The sequence below is a fragment of the Rissa tridactyla genome, chromosome 8, assembly GCF_028500815.1.
Source record: "Rissa tridactyla isolate bRisTri1 chromosome 8, bRisTri1.patW.cur.20221130, whole genome shotgun sequence".
NCBI classification, from domain to species: Eukaryota; Metazoa; Chordata; class Aves; order Charadriiformes; family Laridae; genus Rissa; species Rissa tridactyla.
Window position 1 is genome coordinate 49,271,678 of NC_071473.1, and position 26,745 is coordinate 49,298,422.

At 42.2% G+C, this 26,745-nt stretch overlaps 1 protein-coding gene across 2 annotated transcripts in view; it reads right to left on the reverse strand.

Annotated features, from left to right (window-relative positions):
* The window catches only part of LRP8 (LDL receptor related protein 8), a 189,385-nt gene that overhangs the window by 64,056 nt on the left and 98,584 nt on the right, over window positions 1-26,745 (reverse strand). For both annotated transcript variants that reach the window (XM_054211318.1, XM_054211317.1), the window contains exon 3: window positions 13,031-13,153. In XM_054211318.1, the coding sequence (XP_054067293.1) occupies window positions 13,031-13,153 (123 nt within the window). The remainder of the gene's footprint in view (window positions 1-13,030; window positions 13,154-26,745) is intronic.

The window sequence follows — 26,745 nt, forward strand, 5'->3', positions numbered from 1 at the left end:
AGGGTAGGTTTAGGCTGGACATTAGGAAAAAACTCTTCACCAAAAGAGTGGTTAGACACTGGAATAGGCTGCCCAGGGAGGTGGTGGAGTCAGCATCCCTGGATGTGTTTTAAGACTTTGTTTAGATGTGGTGTTAAGGGATATGGTGTAAGGGAGAACTTTGTAGAGTGGAGTTGATGGATGGACTCAATGATCCCAAGGGTCTTTTCCAACCTAAATGATTCTATGATATGATTCTATGGTCCCACCACCAGGCAGCAGCAGAGCCAAAAAACTCCCAGGTTTCTTGACTGCCAGACTTCCATCTCAGCTACTTTGTCTCCGGAGAAACATGTACCAATATCTTAATTTGCTATCGCTACTTCAGTGTGGAAAGCAGAAGCAGCTGCTCCACCACTGGCACCAGACTCCTGTTTCTCACACCCCTTCCCTTTCTCCCTCCTACCGTAACTGCTGCTCACCCTGCCCTTTGCACAGCGTGTCCTCTCCCACCTCTTGCTCATGCTGTTTCTCTTCCTCATATCCACTCTCAGAGGCTACTTTTGCCAAACCTATAATAATCTTGTTAATGGAATTATGTATCTCTGCTTCTATTGTATATCTACGTGTATATATAAGGGTAACAGTCAAGTCATGCTTGGCCTCAGATGACCTTATTACTATAATCTTCGTTATGCTCCTCCTGCTATTCCTCTGTTTCATTAGTCTTCTTGCTTTACTTGAGTCTGTTCTGATATAAGACCCACTCTACCCATGGGAGTAGCTCCAGCACAGCCATAAGGTCTCTCCCTAGAAGGCAGCTGCAGAGGCCTGGGCAGAAGCCCCCCGGCTTCAGCAATGCTCTGCTGCAAACACAATTACTTAATTATAAAGGAAATGGCGAATGCTATTACAGGACCCATGTTTGATCTGCTTTTCCGAAGCACCTCACACACCTCCCAGCACTGAAATAACCACCAAGTTTAATCACAGTTTGTAAAGTGCTTGGTGGTTATCGTATAGAAGTACAATTTAAAAGGGGCTTGTAGTAGAGTAGTTAAGTGCAAGAAGGATTTAAAAATGTAATTTTAAGGTTGACAATGTTTCTTTAATCCCTTAAAAGCAGTTTAGTTTGTGGTCTGGACTGAATATAATGGATCAGGAACTGTTTCTCTGTGTTTAACATCAGATAAGCAGTTAGGTAATTATGGAAACAGAATGGAACTTTAATTATGAGAAAAAACATAGATTGTTCTATTGTGATCTTCCACAGTATTGCCGTTTCTTATAAATGAACATATTGTGCAAGCTGGGAAGAAACCATTGATTAAAATAATCAAAAGCCCAATGAGAAACTTAAACATGTTTTTCCTTTGTAAAAAACAAAACATCGTATCTGACTGGTTGAGAGATTTGAATTACCTCTTCCAAAGCCCACTTCAATTTTTTTCCTCACAGATTAATTTAATTAAATCTATTATTACAGGGTGGGTTTTTTCATTTTACGTAAACTATATAAAAGCTTGGTGCACTCTGATAAATCTAGAAGATTAGAAAACTTTACCAATAGCATTTTATCTTATTTCCTCCCAGTCATTTTCAGCTGAAGCAACCTATTTGATTAACATGCTGTTTCCAAAACACGCCAGCAATCAAATACTTTTAAAAGTGAAACATCAGTAGTTGCACTTACAGGTACCGGATAAGCAGAGCAACTATTCAGTTCCTGCTTTGAAATATCATTAAACACATGGTCAGAGAGGTTAGAGACAGGGAGGAGGCCATAACTGGAATTATCTACCATGTCAGGCTACTAATTGACTAGTTGCCACCTTTTCCAGAACACCTCGGCTTTGTCAGCGGAGAGGGCGCTCTGCAGTCGGTGCCAGCCCAGGAACAGCCACATAAGCACCAATATTTCAGGGAAGATCGGGTCCAGCAGAGGCAGCGCCGCTTCTCCAGATGCTCAAGAGTATAAATGAGACTGGGGGGCTCACGTACAAGTGCACGTGTACACACTGCCTCCTTCCCTTTCTTTCTCCGGCTAATCAAGAAGCAATTCTGTACCCCGAGCGCTGGGAAGAAGGAATGCTCACAGACCGCATGCTGGGCTTCATCGAGAGCCCGCTGGTTACAAACGGCGATGAAAACACAGCCTCTTCAGAAGTCTCTCAACTGTGGCTAAGAGTCCGGCACGCACCCGTGGGGCTCTCTGAGCCTCTGCATCAGCAGCTGCTCTTTCATTTTCCCTCTTCCCAGGCTCTTTTTCTTTCTCTCTTTCACAGAGATTACCCTGATTCTAATCAAAACAAGGGAGGAAAAAGCCCCACAGAATGCTAGGGGGACAAAATTACACAAAGGATAAAGGAGTCGAGCAGCATTGAGACCATACCCATTTGTAAAAGAGATTACGGTCGCAAAAGTGCTTCGTATCAATAGGGAGAATAAAGCCACAAAAGGTCCCTAGATGAGCAAACCTGCCTAATGAAACCTGCCAAGATGAGTGATAAAAATTATAGAAAGAAAAATTATACAGGTCTCCAGGAAACTGCCAGAATTCATCATAAAATACTTTTTCCTGTTACTTGGGGTCTGCACCTTTTTTCAATTCAAACAAAAAGCTTGCCTAAGTATGTTGCACCATTGGTACTTCCCCTTGTATCTGCCATTGTGGTATCTCCTCACTGTTCCATCAAAGAACTGAGTATACCAAACAGCAGCCAGGGCTTTTTAAAAATTCATACCTAAAGGAAAAATTGAGTGCAGCGTCATCCTCCACGTAACGCGAACTCCATCAGCCACAGCAGCTGGAAGGAAGCCATCCTGCACCATTGCTGGTAACATCTGCATGGCCACAAAGAGGCAATTGCTGCATCAAGATCCGAGCTCATCCCAAATGAACATGCTGCCTTTTCACACTCAGGTGACAACTGATCTGAGGTGTTAAAGGTACAAACAAATGAACTGCTGCTCAAAGGGACCAACAGAACCTGAAGAACTCAGGGCAAAAAAGTATTGAGTAGATGAGCACAGACTTAATAATTTCTAATATATCCTCACTCTTATATGTGCAAAAGAAAGTAAGTCTGAAAAGGCTCTGCTGCTATTAAGTAATTGTGTTGCTTATCTGGGAGCGAGCATTTCATCTTTTATATATGTGCAAAGAAACCCCACCTGTTTTTCATAGGATGGAACCGGCAGCTCAGATGGCAATTTTAATTGAATGCATTTAGGCTGTTGCACAAGAATAGTGGTGTGTAGACCTGTGGCGGAGAAGAAAAGTCTTTCCCCCACCACCTACACCTTTACTTCATTACAAATAACCCTGCTGGTTCACACAACTCAGCTCCAAGTTTGACAGTTGCAGCACGGCTAGAGGCAGGAACTGAAGCAGAAACATACAAATTCTAGCAGAATTCAGTACGTTATTCGCTATTCCTCATTCACATTCCATACAGAGCCGATATACCTGCTGAAATGCTTGAACAGCATACCATCATTTTTTTGTGTCTCTGCATATGTGCGTTTCTAAATACGCATGTATAATATAAATGCATACACAATGGCTAGAAATGAAATCGCTGATTGTCAAACATGCTAGACATGCTTCTCCCTGTACAGAAAAAAAAAAGGGGGGAGGGAAGCACAGTTACGTTTGTGCTAAAATGACTAGTGTTTGCAAGCTCTATGCCAAAACAGAGAATTCACAGTCTTCATACAATAACTTGACTCTCGTACAACAGTACACTTAGAGAACTCAAATGACATGGGAAGATGACTACCCTGTCAGTATAAGCCAAAAAAATGGTGCAATAACTGGCATGAGTCCATTCATATGGGAACGTATAAGCATACGCGGTCTAACAAAGCTACTGAGCTAAGTCCTTTGTATTTTAATGCAAAGGATTCTTAATGTGTTTAAACATATTAAAACACAAGATGGAATGGGCGAGTTGAAATCTGTCACTTCAAATGTAGTCACTGAATACAGCGTCCCTAGAAAGGAGGCTTGAAGCTATTGCTAAAGCAAAGCCCCGATTAAGGCTCTTGGCAGCTACGGAAGCTCATTGCATCCCACAAACGCACAGGGTGAAGATCCAACTACCCTCACACGCGCCGACCGCGCCGTGCCTCACCCCAGAGCACAATCTGACTGAGAGCATTTCAGAGAATTAAAGATCTCCAGTGCAAGGTTTAAATTACATAAATTATCTACCAAAGCATGCAGAGACTGCATATTAAACCAGTCTTAATCACGATCCTAATCCTCAAGGAAGCAGGATGGAGTATCACGAGACCCTTATTAAAACTGCAAATTATTTCAGTGGGAGCTTGTCCTGAATGAAAACACGATGCTACAACTGCAGAAATGGAGAAAGAAAGGAGAAGTATCTATCAAGGAAAAGGTCGTAGAACTAGGCACAGCTTCAACATACAATTCATTATGATACTAAAACACAGCAGCTCTGTAGACATGAGAAGTGTTAAAATAATATAACTTGATATTCACTTATTTTCCTCACATCGTAATACACCTATTTAAGAAAGGAGAAAAGATTTGCCTTCTGTGCTCTTGCAGTGCAACACTGCTTCATTCAGTTAGCAAAACATTTCAAATTATGTTTTGCCTTCGATTCCTAGAAATTATTTTCTTTTCACCTCAGCCATAGTAAGTAAACCAACCGTGATCCCTCCCTCCCACCAATAAACAAGGAAAAATATAAATATATAAATCAGGTAACCTGCATTTCAGAAAGCAAGCAGTAAGAGAACAGAAAAAATGAAAGCACTAGGCAATGGAAAAGCTGTCTGAGATTTCTGAAAACCTCTTAAGTTTTTACTAGTTCAATAGTTATGGACTGTTAAATAATTACACATACAAAAGCTTCACATGCTCAACTTTCATTTTCCTGCTATTCTCTCCTATTGAAGTAACTGCAAGATTAATTATAGCCATAAAAAGGCAGCATCAAACTCTTTTACGACCATTCTTGTTTATGAACTGCATGAATGCATTAGACCAACAGGAAAAATATTTAAATGCCAGCGTTTAAATCTTAGTAGCAGTCAATGAGCAAAAGCTCAAAGTCGATCTAAGGTACAGAACACTGCAAATGTCAAAGCTTGCAGTGCTACATGAAAAAGTGACTTTCTTGCAAGGTAAACACTGCTTAAGAAAAGAAAATAAAAACATCAGAAAAGACTCCATAGGTATTTTCTATTGGTCTTCCTATTGGACTCAGCTCTCTGAAGAGGTCATTTCTGAGATGCAAGCTCTAACCAACTTCCCTTAAAGGAAAAACACATTTTGCTTTCAACAAGTACTAAAACTTTAGCTCTGGTAGAATTGGAGCACAATCACTATGTACACTAAATTCATTTACATCTCTAGGTAAGTAAAATGCTGAGACCACCACAGCCATGTACTCATCAAAAAGGAGATGTAATTCACTGCCCACGAGCCACAGATAAAGTTATCCCACTACTCGGGATAAACAGCTAGGCTTTGACTTCGCTGACTTCCCTTTGATGTAAAAGGATAATTACACGCTTCAAGAAAAGGAACAGGATGCAGGAAAAACTGGATTTGGTTCCTTACCCTATCAAAGGCTTCTTGTGTTACTACCTACGGTTTTGTGTCCTTTGGGATATTGAGGTCAACTTGGGGTTGCTCAATAAGGACACACCTGGGAGGCATTCGAAGCAGTTCCAGTGGTTAAGGAATCAGAGGTGCTTGGGAAGCAAGTATACACTGGCTGAGATAGGATGATTAAATCAGGAGTAAAGGGACATTTGTGAGAGTCTGAAGAGTTATATACACTTTGGATAAGGAGGACTTTTAAAAATCTGCACTGGACTATGAGTCATGATTCGTAGGGAACTACTAGCCTGCTGAAAGGCCTCAACAAGTCTTGCCCATCTCTAGTGTATTGTTAAACACTTCCATGGAGTTTTTGAGAGTCTGGAACCCTCTGCTAAGTAGTCCTGGAAGCTAAGTAGCATACTAAAGACATAACAATGAATTGATTTTTATGTTATATTTTGGATGCGGTAAAACTTTGAGAGGTGAGTGAATGATGCAAAAGCTGTATCCTGGTTGTAGGATTGTGCAATTTCCAATTATCTGACAAAAAAATGTGCAACGAGAGACTACATACAAGGAGAGGTTGAGGAAACAGCACTTTTTCAGCCATCAGAAGAGAAGACTAAAAGAAGATTTTATTGCTGCCTTCAACTACAAAATGGGAGGGACTAAAGAAGATGGAGCCAGACTGTTCTCGGAGGTGCACAATGATAGGATGGGAGGTGACAGTCACTTCCTACAACAAAGGAAGTTGTGGTGATATATAGGGATTTTTTTTTTTCCATTAATAAAGGTGATCAAAAAGACAGGCGTCCACTTTGAGCAGGGCATTGGACTAGATGACCCCCAGAGGTCCCTCCTATCTTAAATTATTCTGTGACTTCATGGAGAGATGGTCACGGGGTTTTTTTCATTCTATTCTGTCCCAATAAATTTGATCACCTTGACAAATCAAAGCTTTCATCATTAGCCCTACAAACTGGTCTAGGCATCTGGAAAATGAGACTGCCTCTTTTGTGTCGCGCTGGGAGAATCCTGCAGCTCTAGAGGTGTTTCCACATCCTGCACCTTGTCCTTTATTTGCTTTACAGATGTGGTAGAAACCTGGGATATGGTCCTCAGCTGCAGTAATTCAGCAATGCTCCCAACAGCCCATGGGAGATGGTGACAGGGGGACGATTGCAGGGGGACAGTGACAAGACTATTGAAGCTGCTGTATTTTATGCTGTCAATAGCCAGTTAATGTAGCGGGACTGTTGTTAAAATGCACGCCTGTACACCTAACACTAACATCATCTTACTCAATTAATTCCCCAAATGATCTGTAACAAGTTAATCCAGTACAATGGTCTTTAATTTACATGTTCCACTGCATTTACAATCCCCCCCACCTTATCACCTATATACAAACAAATCTGCTTTTAATGTTCGGGGGAAAAAAATAAGGAAGAAAATAAAAAAATCCTCTCTGTTACTGCCCCAAGTCCTAAAACCTGGTATCTGGCTGTGCCTGGCTGATTTGGCCTAGTTTTTTTTATTTTGCCACTTGAAGTTCAATGGCCCAGTGTATGCGATGCCCTGAGACAGTTCACCCTTCTCCAGGATAAATTCTCCAAGGGCAGGGAACAATTTATTAAGTCTCTATCCACAAAAGCGCAGTAATGTCACCAAACTCACTCAGTCATGCATGGGATCTGAATCAATGGAGAATAATAAAGATATAATATCTATTGGGGTGAATGGAGAGCTGGAGAGGACTGTGCGTTTGGGGGTGAGCAATGCTATCAGCACTACCAACAACTACAGAATTTTGCATTTGGGCAACTGAACAGAAAACGAGGACAGAACTGATCACCACTGTGACAGATCAGCATACACAGCAGCAGCCCACAGAGTGCCTAGGACCATGGAAAATACCCATTAAAAATATAACTGTCAAGTTTGGATACATCTCCCTGAACGACTCGTGACATGTACTTCAAAACAAAAAAATGCATGAACCGGTACTGTATTTCAAACCAACATTCAGGGTTTGATTTTATGTTCCATTTCCATTTAAAATCTGTTTCCAGGACTGCTGCTTATTAAACCTGCCCTATTAAATCATTCCCCTATTAAATGCAATATGAATTCAGGTCTCTCCTTCTCTTTTTCTTCCTCATAACACCCTACTGTACCTTTCTGTATAATAATTTCTGCTCTTAACTAGGAGAATGTCACATATCTGATAAAGTAGTAAGTGGTGAGTTTATGCTGCCTGCATTCCTCGATCTCATTATATATACAATGTCCTAAGGCAAGAGTTGCCAGCTTAGATTTTCACTTGCTCTACCCCTTTAATTTGTGTTCCCATCAGTGCTGTTACTGTTTGTAAGCACTTGTTTTTATTTTTCTCTAGAGATTTTTTTTGTTTAAGTCACTGGTTAAATAATCAAAATACTTCAGAGGGAAATTTAAAATGTCTTCCTTGTATAAAAGCAGAATGATTCCGTACCTGTGCTGGAACAGCATTAGGTGGGTAACATTCATTGTGCTGGAGGTCTCTGTTAGCTCAGTAAGAAAAATGACTTCCCTTCCCCCTCTCTCTCAGCTTCAAGAAACTGGATAAGAAAATAGTGAGGAATCTTTCCATATGCATAAGCAAACGCCTGTGCATATCAGCAGTGGCTGCACTACTGCTCTAGGGGGATCATCGGGCCACACTGGGTTGCTTTTAACGAGAGCAATGAAAAATAAGTCCAGGGCTCCGGCCAGGGTGGGCTTTTCGATGAGAGAGTACATGTAGGCTACCAGAGATGTCCTTGCACTTGGCAGAGGCGTGTTGCTGTACAGCCTTCCAGCAAGCAATTATAAAATCCTCAGTGTTTGAGCCTACTCTGGGGTCAAAAATATTTTCTGTATCTCAAAACAGCTGCTGGTGAGGTGTGTGGGAGTCGCAGGCGTTGGGCTCACAGAGGCACTAACTCTGCTCCCACTACTTCCAGATACTCTGCTATCCTTTTTAACGACTTGTGGGGAGCTCCTTGCATACTAACAAGCTGGCACAACGGAGATGAAATCCATTATCATTGCAGAGCTCCTTCCAGCAATGGCAGTTCTGCACCCAGTGTAGGCTCTCCCTCACGGCAGGTAGGGAGAAGCAGCAATGGCTGATACCAAACAGGAGGACACGCCTGCTTCTCTCCTGGCTATTTCCTTGGCATGTATCCTGCAAGGCCAAAGTGGTTCTATTGTTTTATTCTATTGTTTTATGTACCAATAGCCAGCCCTTCCTAAACAGAGGCCTAGTTCAGGCAATTGCTGAATCTAAACAGGCTTCGGTCAAGGAAGATGAGGCCAGAATTTGGCATGCCCAAGTGCTAACTCTTCCCCTTCCCCACCAGGAACATCGCTGCAGCACAGGAAAATGATGTTTCTTTGTTACCTCTCACCCACCATCCCATTTCTTTTCATTTTTTAGGTATGTTTCTCAAAATAACTTTGTTCTCTTCAATATTAAATTCCTCCTCCCTCTCCTCCCTCCCCCAGCCTCAAACAACACAACTTCTTAAATTGTGAATTTGGTCCCTTTTCCCCCTTGCGGATAGCAATAATTTCTGAGTTCACATGGTTTTGCTTCTCTTGATTTAGGAACTCATTCTGCTTCCACACAGAAACAACAAATATAATAAAACACATCTCTCCCCAAAACTGACAGTATTTCTGATGATGACTTCAGAGAGAACAGATCTGGCCCGCAGGATGCCCCTGAACAGATCAGCTTACAGAAAAGGGGGACGCTTTTCTTTGAAATCTTAATATAAATTAAATGAGACAAAATAAATTCAGCAGACAGATAATAGCACTGAAAAACTGACAGATGGCAGAACACTGAGGTTTAGTAGCGACACTCATATGTTACATGAATAATTCACTCGGACAAACCTATGGATGTGAGACTATGTTTAGGTTAAGGCTCCAGCTCGAAGAATAATGAAGAAATATAAGCAGTTTCTTATTCATAATGACCCACTTCAAAACAAAGGCTTAGGTAGCCATCTTCTCCCAAATCAGTCAATGCCAGAAAATAATTGACCTTCTACTAGCCCCCAAACCCTATTCCTATATATCTCATCAATTGAGAATTCAATGGGACTCAAAAAGACATTCTTACACCTGCTGCTCCCAGCTACATTCAGTGGCTTGAAGAAAATGCAGTTTTAAATAATTTAGTAATAGTTGCATAGATAGCAGTAAAGGCCCTAGACATCACAGGTCTGACACAAGTCAGGCCAGCTGTGATGCCATCTTACTGGGAAACAGAAAAAGCAAAGTACTCTTTTGTTTTTGCATTACTGTTATTAAAATAAAAAAAAAACCAACCAAAACAAGAAAATCCACACCACAATCTGTTACCTTTAACCGAGCATGAGAGATGGGGACACAACATCCCAAACTACCAATCAGAGAGCACAAAATGTATTTTAAAACACACCACAAAAGCATTCAGAAAATAAAAAGCCATTTAGCAGGTGGCTAGACATTGAGAGGAACAGCCTTGTTTTCATCACATTCTAAACTGGAAGTACTCCTAAAATGCAACAGTCAGCATTAGCAATGCTCTTAACCTCCCTAGCTCAAATGGACTATGGACAATATCCCAATGTTGCATTAATCGAGGAATAACCCTAGATCCTGGCAGAGGTGCTGGCAATTATGTGGCCTGTCTGAAAGCAATTGATTTTATAAAGCAGTCTGATCTTGCCAGAGGTGAGAAATCTCCATTTCCCAACCTGCCCCTTCCCAAGGGAAACTGCAGTGCCGGCTCCTCCAAAGGGCTGTGCTGCATTTCTAAACAGGAGAATGAGACAGGCACAGGGGCCTGCGGTCGTTCCTCAGCCACAGGGAGAAAGCTCAGCCTTGCTTTCATCAGGGAGAAAGAAAATGGGACCAGAGGGAGAGACCATTCAGGAATGTCCATCTATACATTTTGCCTCTCGCTACATTTTCTGTCTGTTTTTACAGCCTCTTCTTTGCCCTTAAAGAGCATTTACACACACAAAGAGCTAGGCCTTTTACATTAAGGGTGCTAATTGAAAGCAAAGCCCAGCATTCCAGTTTTTTGTTTAATAGTCCACCAGGTTTATAACTCACTGCCGTCTTGACCGGCGGTGGTAGGAAGACCTGTGAACACACGTGAATTAACCCCCCAGCCAGCACTGTACTTATGCATTACCAGATTGATTCTGTTTCCTCACCGAGCAGATCCGATCAGCCTTTGAGATGACACATACTTTGACAAGGATACAAAACATCTGGAAAGAATGTCCTTACCGTGCAAATTAAAGCCTATAGCTATCAACAGTCGTAAGATTAAAACTACTTGATCTTCATCTGATTAAGTGTGAACTTCAGATCTGAATAATCCTATAAAACAAGTAAAGTTCCAAAATTCTGGTTGCAGACATTTGTAAGAATCAAAGGCAAGTTTTTAACTTGTACAGACAGAAACATTGGCTTCTCCTGTGTGCTAGCCACAAGTCAGACATAGGCTTGTATCAAGTATCCTGTGAAAGTCGAGACACAAGTTCATGCATCCACCACACAAAAACTGATCCATTTTGGCTAAAACTCATAACAAAACCTACAAGTCTTATGCTAAGGCAACGCATGGTAAATCTGCTCGAGGCAGCTACAAACAAATAAAATACGGCATGGTAATTGCCATAGTCTTTGAGCTGCTTTTAAAGCCCTTGTATTTTAAAAAAAAAAAAAAAAAAAATGAAGAATTGATCCATACAGGTACTGCTGCTTTCACTAGGAATTCCCGATTCGTCTGTTAGGCATGTTCTACAGAATGGGAACAAATTTCTTCCTGCACCGATGTGACGCTGGCTGACTCCCATTAGCAGCAGGAAGATATTTCAAGGGCAATCTATTTTTTTGAGAAATGCAGAACCTTAGACGGTTTCAAGCAATAAAAAAAAAAAAAAGTATCACACAAAGCTGAACAAATTACTTTATTCTCAGGACAGCAGTCCCGTACTGTAACAATCAGAGGCTCAGGTCAAGTCTTTTTTGCGATACTTAAGTTTTAAGGCCGATTTCCCCAGAGGATGAAATAAGTGGGGGGAAAAGTGGAAGGTGATATGGCTAGAAAAGGAATGGAAGGTGATTAAGAGACATTGCCAGGGATCTTAGCTGTGCATGGCCTATACACAGTCCATGCCATGGCCTCTGACAAGAGATTTACAGAGACTGCAGGGAATGCAGCTGCTTAGTTATTCACACCCCCCGCCTCCAGACAATCAGGTAGCAGAAGCAGCATTAATAAGATAGCTTTTGACTAAGGGGGAATGCAGGGCAAAAGACCGACACATACAGTACATAAATATGTTAATGTAGTTTTGGAAATAATTTTTTCTGTAGTCTGTATATGGCTGCACAAATGATTCCATTCATTTTATGCAAGAGAAGCGCATTCATCTTTCTTAATTAGGGAGAAAGTAGGACGGGTACTAGGCTTAAAAATAAAAGTATGGTTAATTTTGAAGTCCTCTATGTGCCCCATTCTGCTGAAATCTTATCAAATATTTCCTCCAACACTGTTTCTGGCTCCTGGGAATATATTTGTGAAGTACATGACTGGAAATTCAATAGAATGGTTTGTACTAGTTTCTTGGTCTGTGCAAGAATAAATCTGCAGACATACGTAAGCACACAAATAAAAGACCACATATTAGTTAGCATTTTCATTAAAATATCCCTGGCTTCCCCTTCAACTCAACATCAGACAACCTTTCACAGTTCTAGAACAATGGAGCATGAATGGACCTCCTCAGAGAGTCAAAAGAACAAGATAAAACGTGCTACGTGAAAATCACTTACTGAACCAATTGGTTTTTAAAAAGTGTTACCTGCAGTTAACATCTGTCATACTTACTCCCAGCTTTAGTTATCTTACACTGCTCATCTTTCATCTGCTTTTTTCTTCATTTGTTCTTGGAGGAAAAAATAATAATAAAAAAACCAATTGAGCGGTGCTCTAACATTGCAAAGTTCCTCTGTAATGAAAGAGTTGCTGTCTGCAGTGGTGATAAATCCCAATGCGCTACCATGCAAAGCACTGCAAACCTGAGCTCCCAAAGGCCTGATCCCGGGTGGGTGAGAATCTTTGTGCACGGCTGCTGCTCATGAGCCCTACGAGTAGATAAACTCTAACACAGCTAGAGACGTTTTCAATTCTGTTACAGACAGAAATACACACTAGATAGCACTGCCTGTATCACAGTCTGGAAAACTGGTACATTTGGAAGTTTGGAAACTGTCTGATTCGAATGACCTGAATCTTTTGTGTCTTTAATTTCTGTTCTAGCAGAAGCAAAAGTTGACAGATCACCCTGCAAGTGTTGGGAACACCATCTCCAATTTCTCTACGCTTTGATAAGACAAGACATTTGAAAAATACCAGTTTTCTCTATTACTCACTGCATGCTGCTTCGGATTCGTCTGACCCATCAGGACATTCTTCTTCGCCATCACATTTCCACCGGGCTGGGATGCAGTGGCCATTGTCACAAGTGAAATCCGACTCGGCACAAGTTTTCTTTGCTGCAAGAAAAAAAAAAAAAAGTACTCAGCACGAATAAAAGCAGTAGAGAAGACCTCCATCGCATCCAGTCCCAATAAGGATGACACTGATTGTCCTGTACGGAGAGGATTCACTTCACATTCAACATTGCTTCTTCATGACAGAGTCAAACAGATACCAAAAGATGGGTGTTTCCGCTAGAACTCTTATCCCTCCATTATTTAACATGGGTTCAGTCTTTTATGTTTTTTCCAGGATTAGAAAACCAGGGATGTTCTTTTTCAAAATAATTTTCTAAGGCTTTTACTCCAAAAAGCTGCTACCCACACGGAACTGAAAGTGTGCTGCATGATTTACAGACAGGCAAGACAAACAAGTCTCACCTTTGGAGTACTGTAAGTAATAATGTTTTTATCTATGCAATGTATTCATGGCTTTTTAGTGTATCTGTCACCATAGTAGATGATCATAAAGCACTCCTCCAAACACTGAAAATCATTTCATTAAATGTCAACCACTCTGCACAATTTGCTTTGCCTGCATTAATCTAGGGTTTGAAAAAGATGCAAGACATGAACTCGAGCAATTAATTGGTTTATTCCTCTGTGCCAGTGGCGCAGCACAACCGGTGCCCTGTGATACAAATCAGCATTTTTCCACTGCAGCAGGAAGTAATCTACAGATATCTGGCCCCTTCGGCGCCAGTGCGATCACCAGTCACTCAGTGCTTTTGCAATGGTGACTTCAGTGGCTTTTCTGCTAGAAACCGGACCGAACAGCAATGCTGTGAGAGTCATGAGATCACTCTCAGTGTTACCACCCTTGAAGCACAAGACTCTACAGCTAACTGGTATCTACCTTTGTTAGCAATCAATTTACATAGGAAGTGGTGGTGGGGAGAAGATTTCTTTCTTCCCTCTGCAAAGTTGCTCACAACCTAATTGGATCACAGGAAAATTCAGGTAGCGAAGGACCTCAGGTCATCAAGTCCAACCTCCTGCTCCGAGGTCAGAGCAGGTAACTCTGCGTTTTTTCCAGTCTGGTTTTAAAAACCCCCAAGATGGAGACAGCACAACCTCCCTGGGCAATCTGTTCCACTGCTCAGCTGCCCTCACCGTGAGGTTTGAGCTTGAGAGCTATTCCCTGATACAAGCCATGTGCACACATCATTGCCACATCAATATTTCTCCCAGCAAACATTTTCAAAGCATTAAACACAACAAATAAGCCTCCAGGGTTTGATTTTTTTTTCCCCCTTTCTTTTTTTGTTATGTGAGTTGCTGTCAGGCAGGGAACCATATTAAATACAAGTCACATGCATACGTAGGGAACAAGAGGCGTTTCTGCGTGAGGTGCTGGAGAGGTCCACATGGCAGAAATCAAGCACTCATTTTCTAATACACAAAACATGCAGCTTCCTTGAGCAAGCATCCAGCAGGAAAACACTGCAAAGCATCACTAAGCAGCTGTACAATCTCTCAGGACACACTTTTCATAAAGAGAATATACATTCACTCCCCTTCTGTTGCTAAATGAGCCAGACTCAAAAAAAAAAAAAAAAAAAAGACAATTTTCTCTTCAGTCATTCAAAACCAGATATTATGAACTAATATAGGGAAAAAAAACCAAACAACCCCATATAGACAAAGAGTTTCACAAGAGACCAGTCATACAGCCTGATCTTCCAAAGATGTTGCACATGCGTTACAGCAAACAGACCTTCTCCTGATCATCTCCAGTTAGAAAACCCAAATTTGTGGAACTGGCTATCGAGCATCACTTCTGATTTATTTAATGTCAGTTTGATTTAATTAATCTGATGTATTTAATGGTCAGAAACTCTGACCAGATACAGATGGGATATGCATGCATAAGCAAAGTCTGAGCAGTCCCCGGCTCGCTGTGAAGCTGACTGGGTAAAATGTTGGTATCTGCTGTCAGGGGACACCTACAAATGAAACAACTGCATCTCTATCCAGAAAGCAGGGACAAGCATAATACTGGAGATATAAGAAACTTAATTCTAAAAATATCTTTAGTTTTTATACTAGCGCTCTCAGTGTCCTAATGTCTTGTTTTCCATAGGAAAACTGTCCTATGACTCATTTTCTAGAGATTCAGAGAGCAACACAACTACTTTTCCACCTCAAAATGAGCCTCCCCTTTTTCTATCAGTCTAACACTCTGCTCACTGTTATTTCCGGGACATGTGGACGCAAGCGCGAGCGAGGGGTTCAGCCACAGAAAGGAGCGTAACAGGCATTCCCTTCAACATGGCCAACCTGCTCACAGCAGATGGTGGCACTGATTGCTTTGTTCCCCTGACGCTGCTCTTCGGCAGCACAATTAATAGATTGCCAGGATTCACAAAAGGGGGAGAGAAAAGCATTACTGACAGTCCCGGGGCGTCATTTGGAAGGTGTTAATGTGTTCCCCGAGTTCAGCTCCTCTCTGCAAAATTAAGTTGGGCACAACCACCCATCAGCAGTGGCCTAATCGAAAAGTGTCATCCCTGTCCACACGCCCACCCAAAGGTCCAACAGTCCCGTGCCAGATCAATCCGCAGGACACAAATGCATTTGGTCCTTTGTTTGAACCTAAACCATCTAATCTCTTAAAGGAGCAGGATTAAGAGAGGGGAAGCTCAAACCTTTCTACGATTATTATATTTACTTCTACTATTTCTTTTTTTAACTATTTCTGCTTTTTATCATTTATATTTGATATACTATATTCTATTTTTTATTATTTTTTATTACTATTACCCTCCAACACATTGGGTCACGGTTCTGCAGACTGTCTTAATTCCATTAAACTCTGCTTTGTGTTACGTACAGCAACCCAGATTATTCAACTCGAGAATACTGAAGCACTGTCTCATTTCTCACCTCTAATGCAAGACTGGAATCGCTTTATTTCCAACCAGATTCGCCTTCTGGCACTCAATCGTCATGTCTCTGGGATCACAACACAGGCAGGGAGCAGTTAATTAAAATATCAGCTCTCTGTCTTTTCCTTCCTTTTTCTTTTTCAAGTCTGATAACCTTTTCTATTAATCTCCCACGTTATACACCTTTCTTCTATCAATTCTCTATTAAAAATTCATTGAGGCTCACACCATAAATTGTCAGTGGTGCATTAAAATGTAAAATAAATAAATACATTCCATTTAGACAATGGAGAGAACACAGGTTCATTTTACGGTTTCACCTGGCTCAGAAATAGCCAAGCAAAATTAATTGTTCCCCCGAGATCCATTTCCTTTGCCGTGAGCAGCCCAGGCAGCTCTGCTCACATGTCTCTTCAAAATGAACATAAACAAACAAGAGTAAGTAGTCACAGCATCCCTGCGCCTCTGCTCCTCAGGGGGCAAACCGATACCTGGAACAAGAAAAGAGAAGGCTACTGAAGCGTACACGGAGCCTTTCATCATCTCCCCTGCCTGGATGCAGAGAGTGACACCAAAGAGACTGCTTTTCTTTTGACTCTTGCTTGATTTGCCTTTGGTACCTGCTTTTCCTCTCTCACATCTGCAGCTGGACAGATATGTCAGAAACTCCAGGGTGGAAGTCGGCGCCTGTGCGACCACGGGGCTTTCCAAAGGGAAGCTTGGTCAAAGCAAGTCATTCCTGCTCCTCTTCTCCCGGGAAGAAAGGCAAGGGGGGAAAAGGAGGTTTCAATTTTATCCAGTCATGACAGAAATACCCTAACACTAAGTTTTAAACTTAACTGCATCAAACCAACATGGTTCCTCATTTTGCAAAATGTCTTTTTCCTTTCCATTACTCACATTGCTTACCCTGAGCTGCAAGTAAGGATTCAGAATTCATCCCTGCAGCAAATTAAAAGCAGAGAACCCAGGGAGACTGGTTTAGAATATGAACATTTATAGAGGGAATTCATAAAAAAAAAAGCAGTCACTGGGGATATGTATAATTAGACTGGAGGAAATAAATACATACTGAAAGAAACAAATCTTGTACTGGCTAGGAACAGGGACTGGATTATCTAAATGTGACTTTTAAGTTCCCAAAATATCTCTCTGAAGGCCAAATCCCTGACTCAAAAGCCTAATAGGTATCCGAATCTAGTTTAAAGGCCCAGAATTTATTCTTCCTTTTTCTAATAAACCCCAATATCCTCCCAGTGCCCTCCACAAGGCGTCCGTCACTTCACTTAACCTCACTTAACTTTTATCTCAGTTCTAGAGGCTTTATGGGGCAGGAACACCTTTACAGTTGCTCTTTATAAGATACCAGGCCCTCTGTGATTCAATTTTCAATTCATGCCTCTTGTTTATTCCTAGTTTGCACATCTGTAATACTATGCAACGCACCACTCCCAAGCGAACACAGCTGAAAAGCAGAGTGAACGTATTTCCTCTCTTATCATCAACAGTTCTGTGAACAAAGTTGTAGTTGTTCAACAGCAGCAGGGATGTAAAAGCACTTTTTCTGATTGCAACTTGCCTGACAAAGGACAGTTAAAACAATTTTATTTTTTTTTCCCCTAAAAGAATGTATCCCTGCTAGTAATAACAGACTCTAACCACAGGATTTTTAGATTAAGGGTTTTGTTCAAACTCTGGGTTTCATATCCAGACAGAAAACCAGGCTGATGAGAGCATCCTTGAGCATTAACCCACGAAGATCCTGCAGACTGTGCTCTTTCCCCATGTTCCCCCCTCAGCAACTAACTGTTGGCCAATTTCCACCAATTCTGAAAGAGGAGAAAGATGTGAAAAATACATCTACTCCTACAAGTTTCATAAAATTGGTAGCTGAATAGAGAACAATCAAAATTACAGCTCCACAGAAGGAGATGAAGGCAGAAAGTGGCCGTCGGGCCGGTCTGCAGCGTGTGCTGCCAGCCAGGGCAGCGCAGCTTCTGCATCTCATTCCCAAGGTAGATTTATTGCAGAGGAAAGAAGGCAATTAGGGATTAAAAAACAAATGACCTAAAAGCCCAGACACCAAACCCATTGAAAACTGGTTTCATTTGTTCTGCCACCCTCACTCCTTCACACAGATCCTGCTCCTATTTTAACTTCTGAGTCAACACCAGACCTCCCATCAAACTGTGCACCTGTTCTCATTTGCAGACAGTATTCAGCCTTCTTGCTGAAACTAGTTTCACCCATGCTGCTATAAAAATAAAATAAAATAAAATAAAAGGCCGTACAGTATAAGTTTGCTGTGATCCTTCCGCAGCAGTAAAACAGCACAACCCTGTAGGATGTGAGAATGGGAAGATGATGGTAGGCCAGAACACGAAATTGAAATTCATAAGACAGGTTTCATTTCATGCTGGGAAACTTCAATGGCAACTTTGATCAGTGGCTTATCTGAGCTGCTGACAAGACTCCATACAAGAAGAAAAGCAGCATCACACGAGTTCAGGAGCTTAACACAGACCATCGCCATCACTCAGCCCTGAGAGGTGCCAACGGCAGCTTGAAGTGTAACACAGGACACAAGCTTGCTCTTCCCAGAACAAAATACATCATTAGGATGTCTCGCTCCGCACTTCTAATGGACCTCAATTAATCTAGTCTCACAGTGAGCAAAATACACCCCAACTGAATCATTTGCTTGGCGCATCAAAGTTTTTTGCTTACCAAGAGAAAGGTAAGGGCTGGGCTCATTATTCAGCTCTTGAGAGAGATTCTGAGCTATGCAAAACCTGACAGCAAACAGACGTCTTCAGTTTATAACCTCAGCCAACTCCTGATCGCAAACACAGCCACCATGACATTGCAGGTGCCACTCCCAAACAAAAGCTTCCAGCAATACAAGAAAACAAATTCTTTTTAAAATTTTTTAAAATGTGAAGTTAAGTTCACTGCAAACTCGGTATGTACTCCCAAACTCAGGAAACTGTTAGAGCAGGAGACTAAGCCCTAACCACATGCTTTGTCATGTCCTTGCCCTTCAAAAAAAAGTCTGTGATATTGATCCCAAATCCTTTAGCCAGGTTATATACCCAAAGGATGTCTTAGTCCTCTTAAGAAGATTTGAAAATCCTAACCTACATCTGACAATGCTGCAGCCCGAGCACTCGCAATTGCTGCTGTTGACTAACATGGTACCAGTTTTGCAGAGGAAGGAGCGTAGGACAGTCCACACCCAGGAGGTTTCCTGGTCACAGCAGGTGGGCACACAGTGCTCCATCCCTGGCCATGCCCAGCTGCCCCTGCTTTAGGCACCCAAACATCGTGTGTTGGGAGCCCGATCCCACCAGCATGCCTCTGCCAGGGGTACAGGGCCCTCACTGCCAAATCCGCGGCATGCAAAATCCCAGCACCATATTGGTTTGCAGCTACAAAATGGCAATAGGTAAGATCTGAAACGGTAAGTTGAAATCAGAAAATCCTAGTGGATTTGGATGTGGACCGTCAAGTCCTTTTAATTTTCAGACCACTAAGGACACCTTGAAGTAATGAAAGGGAATATTTAACCACTGTCTGAATCCGGCCACTTTTTTTGATGCTGCCATCTCAGCAGGCAATTACATTTATAAAGCAAGATTAATCAGATCACCTCAAACAGCTGGTGCTTGGACACAGACCGTGTCTCCTTTGATACTCCACATGAAACACATTTTACAGAAACTTTTCCCCAAGACCCCCTGAACCAGCCCCAGAAAACAACACAATGACAGAAGCCTCGTCAGAGGATTCACGACTGCCTGAAGCTGCCGTTACAGTAACCAAAACATAAACATGCAGCTGCTGTGCCTAAAATAACCCCTCTGACCAATCAAATCAAATCAATTAAAAGGAGAAAGAGATGTCACCTGTGATTTCCATTAGTATGAAAGGTATCCACCTTTGTGCATTTTAAATGGTAATATGTGTAAGTCCCCTATTTAGAATTATTTAAATACATTTTAATGTTTAACACTGAGTTTAATGAGAAAAAAATGGCAGCACCTAATTGCAAGCTATGGAAAGCTATGGAAAACACAGAATGCTGAAACAGCATTTTGTTCTCGTGTATGAAATTAAAGCGACTTCAACTAACAAATACATGCCTACATTGCCAAATTTACTCATGTAAGCAGGGCAAAACTGAACAAGAAATTTCCCCAATCTGTCCTCAGGTTGCTGCTGCCATTTCAGACTTCGAGAAGAGGCTGTATACTCAAAAGTTGATGTGTTTTTTTTCCAAATATACAAGTTGGTCTAACGAATGCAGAAACAAACCATGTTTCACAAGTAGGAAAAGCAGGAATCCCAGAAGAGAATCCAAGGACAAAATGACCACTTGGACTGATATGCTCCTTTGAGGGCATCAGAGGTCTGTGAAACATATTACTTGGGTATCGAGACAAGTTCTCCTTTGGAGTCTGAAGGCTTTGGTAGGGCTCTGGGGCTTTGTCTTGGGGAGCTTCGCAGCAGGGAACAGCCTGGGCAGAGAGCTCAAGTGCTGCCTTGCTTTGGAGAAACATGCTCCATACTCCTTCGGGCAAGGCTCCATCCAACATCTGCTCCCTCCATTTTTCCTTTAGCTTTCTCATTTTTTATTTTATTTTTTTTTTTTTTTAAGATCCACTCGTAAAGCATCAGTGATCTTTTAAGCTGTACAAAAACAGCTTTTGTAACAATTTCTCTTTGCTATTCTCCATTAACCCACGTCATCTCAGTGTTTAAGTCTCCAGAATTTAAAAAAAAAAAAACAAACCAAAACCCACAACCAAAAACCAAACCCACACGAAAACGAACCAACCTCCCACCGATTCTACTTGAAAATTGAAAAATCGTGTCCTTCTGCAGAGGAAGGGGGAGGAAGGGACAGATTTTCCTACCTACAAGTTAAGCACACCCCAGCTTTGCTCAGAAATAGCCTGACAACCCTTTCCAGCCTGCGGTCACCTCTAGATGCTACCAGTCAACCTCGCTGCAATGTGGCAAGTTGGCAGGTGCGAAAAAGTACCTGCCATTCAGTGTCAAAACATGCCCACCGACAAAAATCTCACTGACGCTCATTCTCATACAGCAGCAACAGTGACAAGGAGGCTGGCAAGTGTACAGACAGGGTCAGGCTTCAGAAAATGTAATTTTTATTAAAGCAAAGATGATGTGAGTACAACCATACTGTAAAAATGACTATCAGAAAGCTTGCTCCTCTTACTTAAGAGATCTGAAGACTTGAAATGCACAAATCATCCATGTCCTCAGTTACAGGTACATGGACATAGAGACATTACATGACATGCCAAAAGTCACGCAACAAATCTGTGACACAGCCAAGGATCTGACCCACAGCTTTCAGCCGCATCTACTAGTGAGGTATTTTAAGCTCAAGTCAAAAATTTGTCTTTAGGGAAAAGAGCAGCCATCACTCTGCTGTGGAAGCCGAATGCGTTTCCAGAACTCCATATTGCTGCAGTCACGACCCCTTCAAAGGATTTGGTACGCTCTGAGTTTCCAGTTTCTTTCTAAGTATTTCTTTGACTGAAGCTCATCTACACTGTTGCTGACAGAGTTGCCGGCTTCGTCTGCCTGCTCTGGGTTTTAAGTTTGCTTTTTTTTAACAAGCAGCAAGACACAAGCTCTTGGGTGGCACCTACATGGATGTTATTTCACAACGAAAGACGTCTGCAAATTCCCCAAGAGGCACTTGATATTATTCTGTCTTTCTATTTCTGGGAATGAAACACTAGGGGCCATATTCTACCCTGATGAAACACAACCAGAGTCCATGAATAATTATTGGCCTCAGTGGTCTCTGTGCAAAGTTGGATGCAGATGTTTTTTGTGACAGCCTATGATGTCTGTTTTCAAAGTAGGTTTTTTAACCCTCGTTTAAGTCAGAGTTACGTGCCTCAAGGAGGCACCTATAAATACTGCTGTTCAACAGGATGGCCACAGAGATACAAAAATGCTCCTGGGCAGAAACATAAAAAGAGTGAAAATCTCCCTAGACTCTGAAACTTGGGAGTGATCACAAGCATTGGACTCTTCAGCCAGGCTGATACTGTGCTCCGGTCCCCAGAGCTCAAAAACTCTTGATATCCACAAATTGTTAATGGCTGTCCCTCTTCATAGAGAGGTTAAACAATCAGCGCCCCGATAGAAAAATACAGGCTTCCTGAGGACAAAACATACTGATGGCCATTTCTGCGACCAACTATATTAAGGCAGAAAAGCAGAAGTTGTTAATTCAAGTTCATGGAGCAATTTTTTTTCCCTACCTACAAACATGCCTATAGCTCGTCAGAAGGCACCAGGGAAAGAGAACAGCCATACTTTATGGCTGAATTTGCCTTCAGTTATTCAGAAAAGGAGAGAAAGGAGGCGACCGAGACAAGAATGCATATCCTTTCACTAAGTGATACTGAGGAGGGATACAAGGAAAAGGAGGACCTCCCTATACAATCACTAAGGATTTCTGCTCTTTTTGATGTTTTAAAGTATTATTCCTTTTTTACAGGTGGCGGTAACAAAATCTCCAAGACCAGTAGAGAAGATGGCAAAGAACATACCCAGAGGCTGAAGGGCTACTATTTCTTGCCTGGGTTATGCTGTTGCATTGAAATGGTACAACACTGGAGTCCATGGGGGAGACACCAAGTTGCAGAAGTCCCCTTTCACAGCTTGGACACAACATTTAAATTCTCATTGCCTGAATTTAGTATACATACCTGTAACATTGAAGTACACCAAAGAAAACATGTCACTTTCAGCGAATTTCACACTGAGTTTGCTGAAAATCAAGTTTGCACGTGGGAGGTAAATCCAAGAGTCCAAAACTCTGCGCAGACCCAGCTGGGGCAATCCCATTGTGCCCCAGCTGTAGTTGCACGACATATGCTGTGTCTGGGGTTAAAATCAGCATGAGGCATTTCTGGTGATCCTCAGCCCCTGGCTGTGTGTTTGCCACTTCACTGCTGGAGTCTGCCCTTGCACGCGTGTGCGCGCTCTGCAGCCCGGGTCACTGGGCCGACATGGGCTGCAGCAGTATAAAACACATCTGCTGGGAAGCAGCAGCAATGTCCCCAGTCACCTTTGCCACTGAAAGCAAATCACTGCGATTACACGCTGGGAATCCCCAAAATTGCAAGCAAAGTCACTTCTTCCGCAACTCAGCCTGAAAACAGCCAGAAGAGAAATATATACCATTTAAGCCCTGTTTTGCAGAACTTGGCATGGCTCCAGGCTGCATACTGTTCCTACAACTGTGTGCAAACACAGTAACCTGGTATTTACACCTGCAAGCGCCGTGTTGGTAAGCGCGGCAAAACATATGCATGCAACATTCCTAAGAACAAGCATTATATGTTCCCAAAAATGTGTTGCTAATAGCCCAGGTATCTCTGGCTTGTAATATAAATTACCCAAATCTAATGACACACTGGAAACCCAGCAGAACTCAACACAAAACTCACAATCCCAAACAAAACAAAGAAAAGAAAAAAAAAAAATAAAAAAAAAAAGCCATGGGCTCTTCAAGAGTCAGGATCAATGACCTGAATCACGTACTTGAAGTCCCAGTCCTCTCAGTGGCAAAAAGATGCCTTCTGTGCGTAGGAAACAGGGAGAGAGGACAAGAGCCACATACCAGATCTGGGATGACCGAGAAGGTATTGCCAGTTCTGTGCACAAATCCGTGGGAGCAGCCAGCAGGGAAAGGGGACACGGGTCTGTGCTCCCGATTAGGGAATTACACATGTAGTAACACACCTGAGCATTCTGTTTGGCAGCCAACAGCAGGGGAAATGAAGCTGTTGCTTTCCTTATTTCTGCTGCATCTATTTATTTTTTTATTAGAAGGAACACCGCATTTTATGGGACTTCTATACATGGTCCAGTTGCTTAATATTGGATCAATGTTTGCTTTTCTTCTCCTATTCCTACTCTAATCAATAAGTTGCAGGGTGAAAAATGCAAGAAATGCTCTATACAGCTAAAAAAGCCCCACGTGCCATGGTTTACTTTTACAGGAGGCTGAAATACTACAATTAAAATACCCACTGCACAGTCTTAGGAGAATGAAGAGTCAATAGCTATGAAAGGAGTGGGGATTTTCCTAAAGATTTCATTCAGTGTTTTCAGCTTCATCCTCTTTTTCTATTTGCTTTATTTTTAGCAAAATTATGGTACTTTTTGGAGTAAAAATTTATTTCTAGGATTATTAAAAAAAAGTTCCCCCCTCTGACCATGCATTTATTGTCCTGAATTCTTTAACTGCTTCAGACACCAAAAATAGAAAAAGAAAATGGAAAGTAATAATTGGTATGTCACAGAAAAAACAATATACACAGAAAATCCCTGTGCCATCATAAACACTACTGAAAAGCATTCTTGTGTCATACCAATATGTATGGTACAGGAACTTGCACTGAATTAACTGGGTAGCTATCGAGGAACAGCAACTCATCAGGAATGTCTAAGATGATTAAAAAAAAATTAGACCCTGGATCTTAATGATCTTTAGACAGACCAGTGCCACAGATGTCCCTGTGTAGGTACCTGTGAAGATACCTTTTCTTTACAGAGCATCTAACAGAGCTGTAGAAGACATGAATTGCATCCAGCGACTAACTTGCCAGGAATCTTGCTTTTTAAGACCCCTGATTCAGAGCTCTGGGAATTGTAAGGGATCGCACACAAAAGCATTTTCAAAAACGTCTCTGAAGCCAGCATCGTTTCAGACTGAACAGCAGGTTCATCCTCTGATCCAAGTCTGTTACAGCGGAACAGCGCCAAACAAACGTCTATTAATATTCTGCCAGGAAACAGGAGCGGATGGGCTCTTGCATTACATTAAGTGAAGTGGTCAGGTTAAGAGTTAGGCATCGGTCACGCAGTTCCTCCATTCAGGCACAAACCTCTTCACCCATCATCGTGTGTTGTCAAATGCTTTTGTGCATTGCAATATTAAATACTAGTACCCTGGGGATGGGAAATGAATAGGCACAACATGGAAATTATGATGCATGCAACAATACCATTTAACCTATTAACAAGTATGACCAAGCTTACTTATTCTGAGCTCTCTAATCATCAAGGCAAGAAGACATCAACAGCTACTGTGTCACACTGACAGGTCCTTCAATGGCAAGCGTAGTTCAAAGGTCCATAGGAAACACAAAAAGGCTTTGTCTTGTGATGTAAAGAACAAAGCTACCATGTGGCACAGCATCACACATGCAATTAGTCAGGAAAGTTAATACAGTAGAAGCAGATGGTGGAATCATGTCAACATTTTTAGTGGGCACATTTCCCCTTGCTCTCACGTTGCTGTGAACTGAGGTCATGGGGGAGCAGCAGGCAGATTGTCTAAAAGCTGGACCACACCAGGGATCAACGTTACCCTTTTATCTCCCAGTCTGAGGTACCTGTGTGCTCCCATCTCTGCTGTCACAGCTCCCATCTTTCAGACGCCTCCTCTCCACCACATCCCCATGCCACAGCGAAGCACCATTAATCTCCCTGCACACATAGAGAAACTGAGGCACAGAGAGACAAACAGTCTCTCACCTTGCTTGTGCTGGGAGATCCTGACAGGGAAAGATATTAAAAAATACGTCTTCTGTGGCACTTACACTGCTCATTTTGCTCATTTCTGCAGCCAAATGAATTACCAAATGCTATACAAATCACTTGTACAGTGCAGCTACAGGACACATCGCTCTGAAGTACTTCACAGATTTTGCAAAGAGCAACCGGCTCCTCTGATGCTTTTCACCTGCCAGCCCTAAAGCTCAGCTAACACAGGACAGGAACGTATGGCTTCTTGTTAACCACCAAACTGCAGTGGATGCACAGAAAATGTAAAACCCAAACCACACAAAGAAATACAATCTAGGGAACGCTGTGAATTCATATGACTTTGAAGTAACAGCCCTGCACACAGCCTTCAAAGTCTCCTCTGCTGTATTGTCAACCAGTTCTGCCCAATTCCCCAGCTCCATACCTCATGGGTTTCAATGGTACCCAGGTGAGGATGGCAGGAGCTTTCAGCTCTGTAACTCACTTAATTAAAATAAAATGAACAATCAGCAGTTAGTCAAACTGCACGTACACTACAGCTGCCGAATTCTACAGCCCTTGGTCCAATCTGATTTCCTTTAAAGCTCCTGGCAACCCATTAATTAAAGCACGTTATTTACAGCTTCCAGGGGCTTGAAACCATGGGATGCACTTGATGGAATTTATGCAATTACATACAGTCAGTCCTAGCGACAGGCTCCATTCTTGCTCTCGCTCTCCTCTGCTCCCACACTCGTCTGTCTCCTTCCCCACAGCTTGTCCACGCGGTGCCGTTGGGCCTAGGCCGGCCAGGGCTCGATCAGCTGCCATGGAAATGAGCAGGAGGCAACAAAGGAACCACGAGTCTCTCGATGGAGACGGAGGAGTTGCAAGGCAATAGTGCAGGAAGGCCGAGACAAAGAGAAACCAATTTGCCTGCTGCCTCTAAACACAAACAATCCTCCCCCTTTGTGCAAGATGCTGATGGATAGATTTTCCCCCTGGTTTAGAAAACCAAGCCCCTTCCAGCCAAAGGGCAGGTGGATGGAGCACCCTGCCTTCGGTCCTAGGCAGCAGTCCATCCCTCAGTGCTTTGTGGCAAAACATCAGTAACAAAGCGATCCACAACCAAAAGCA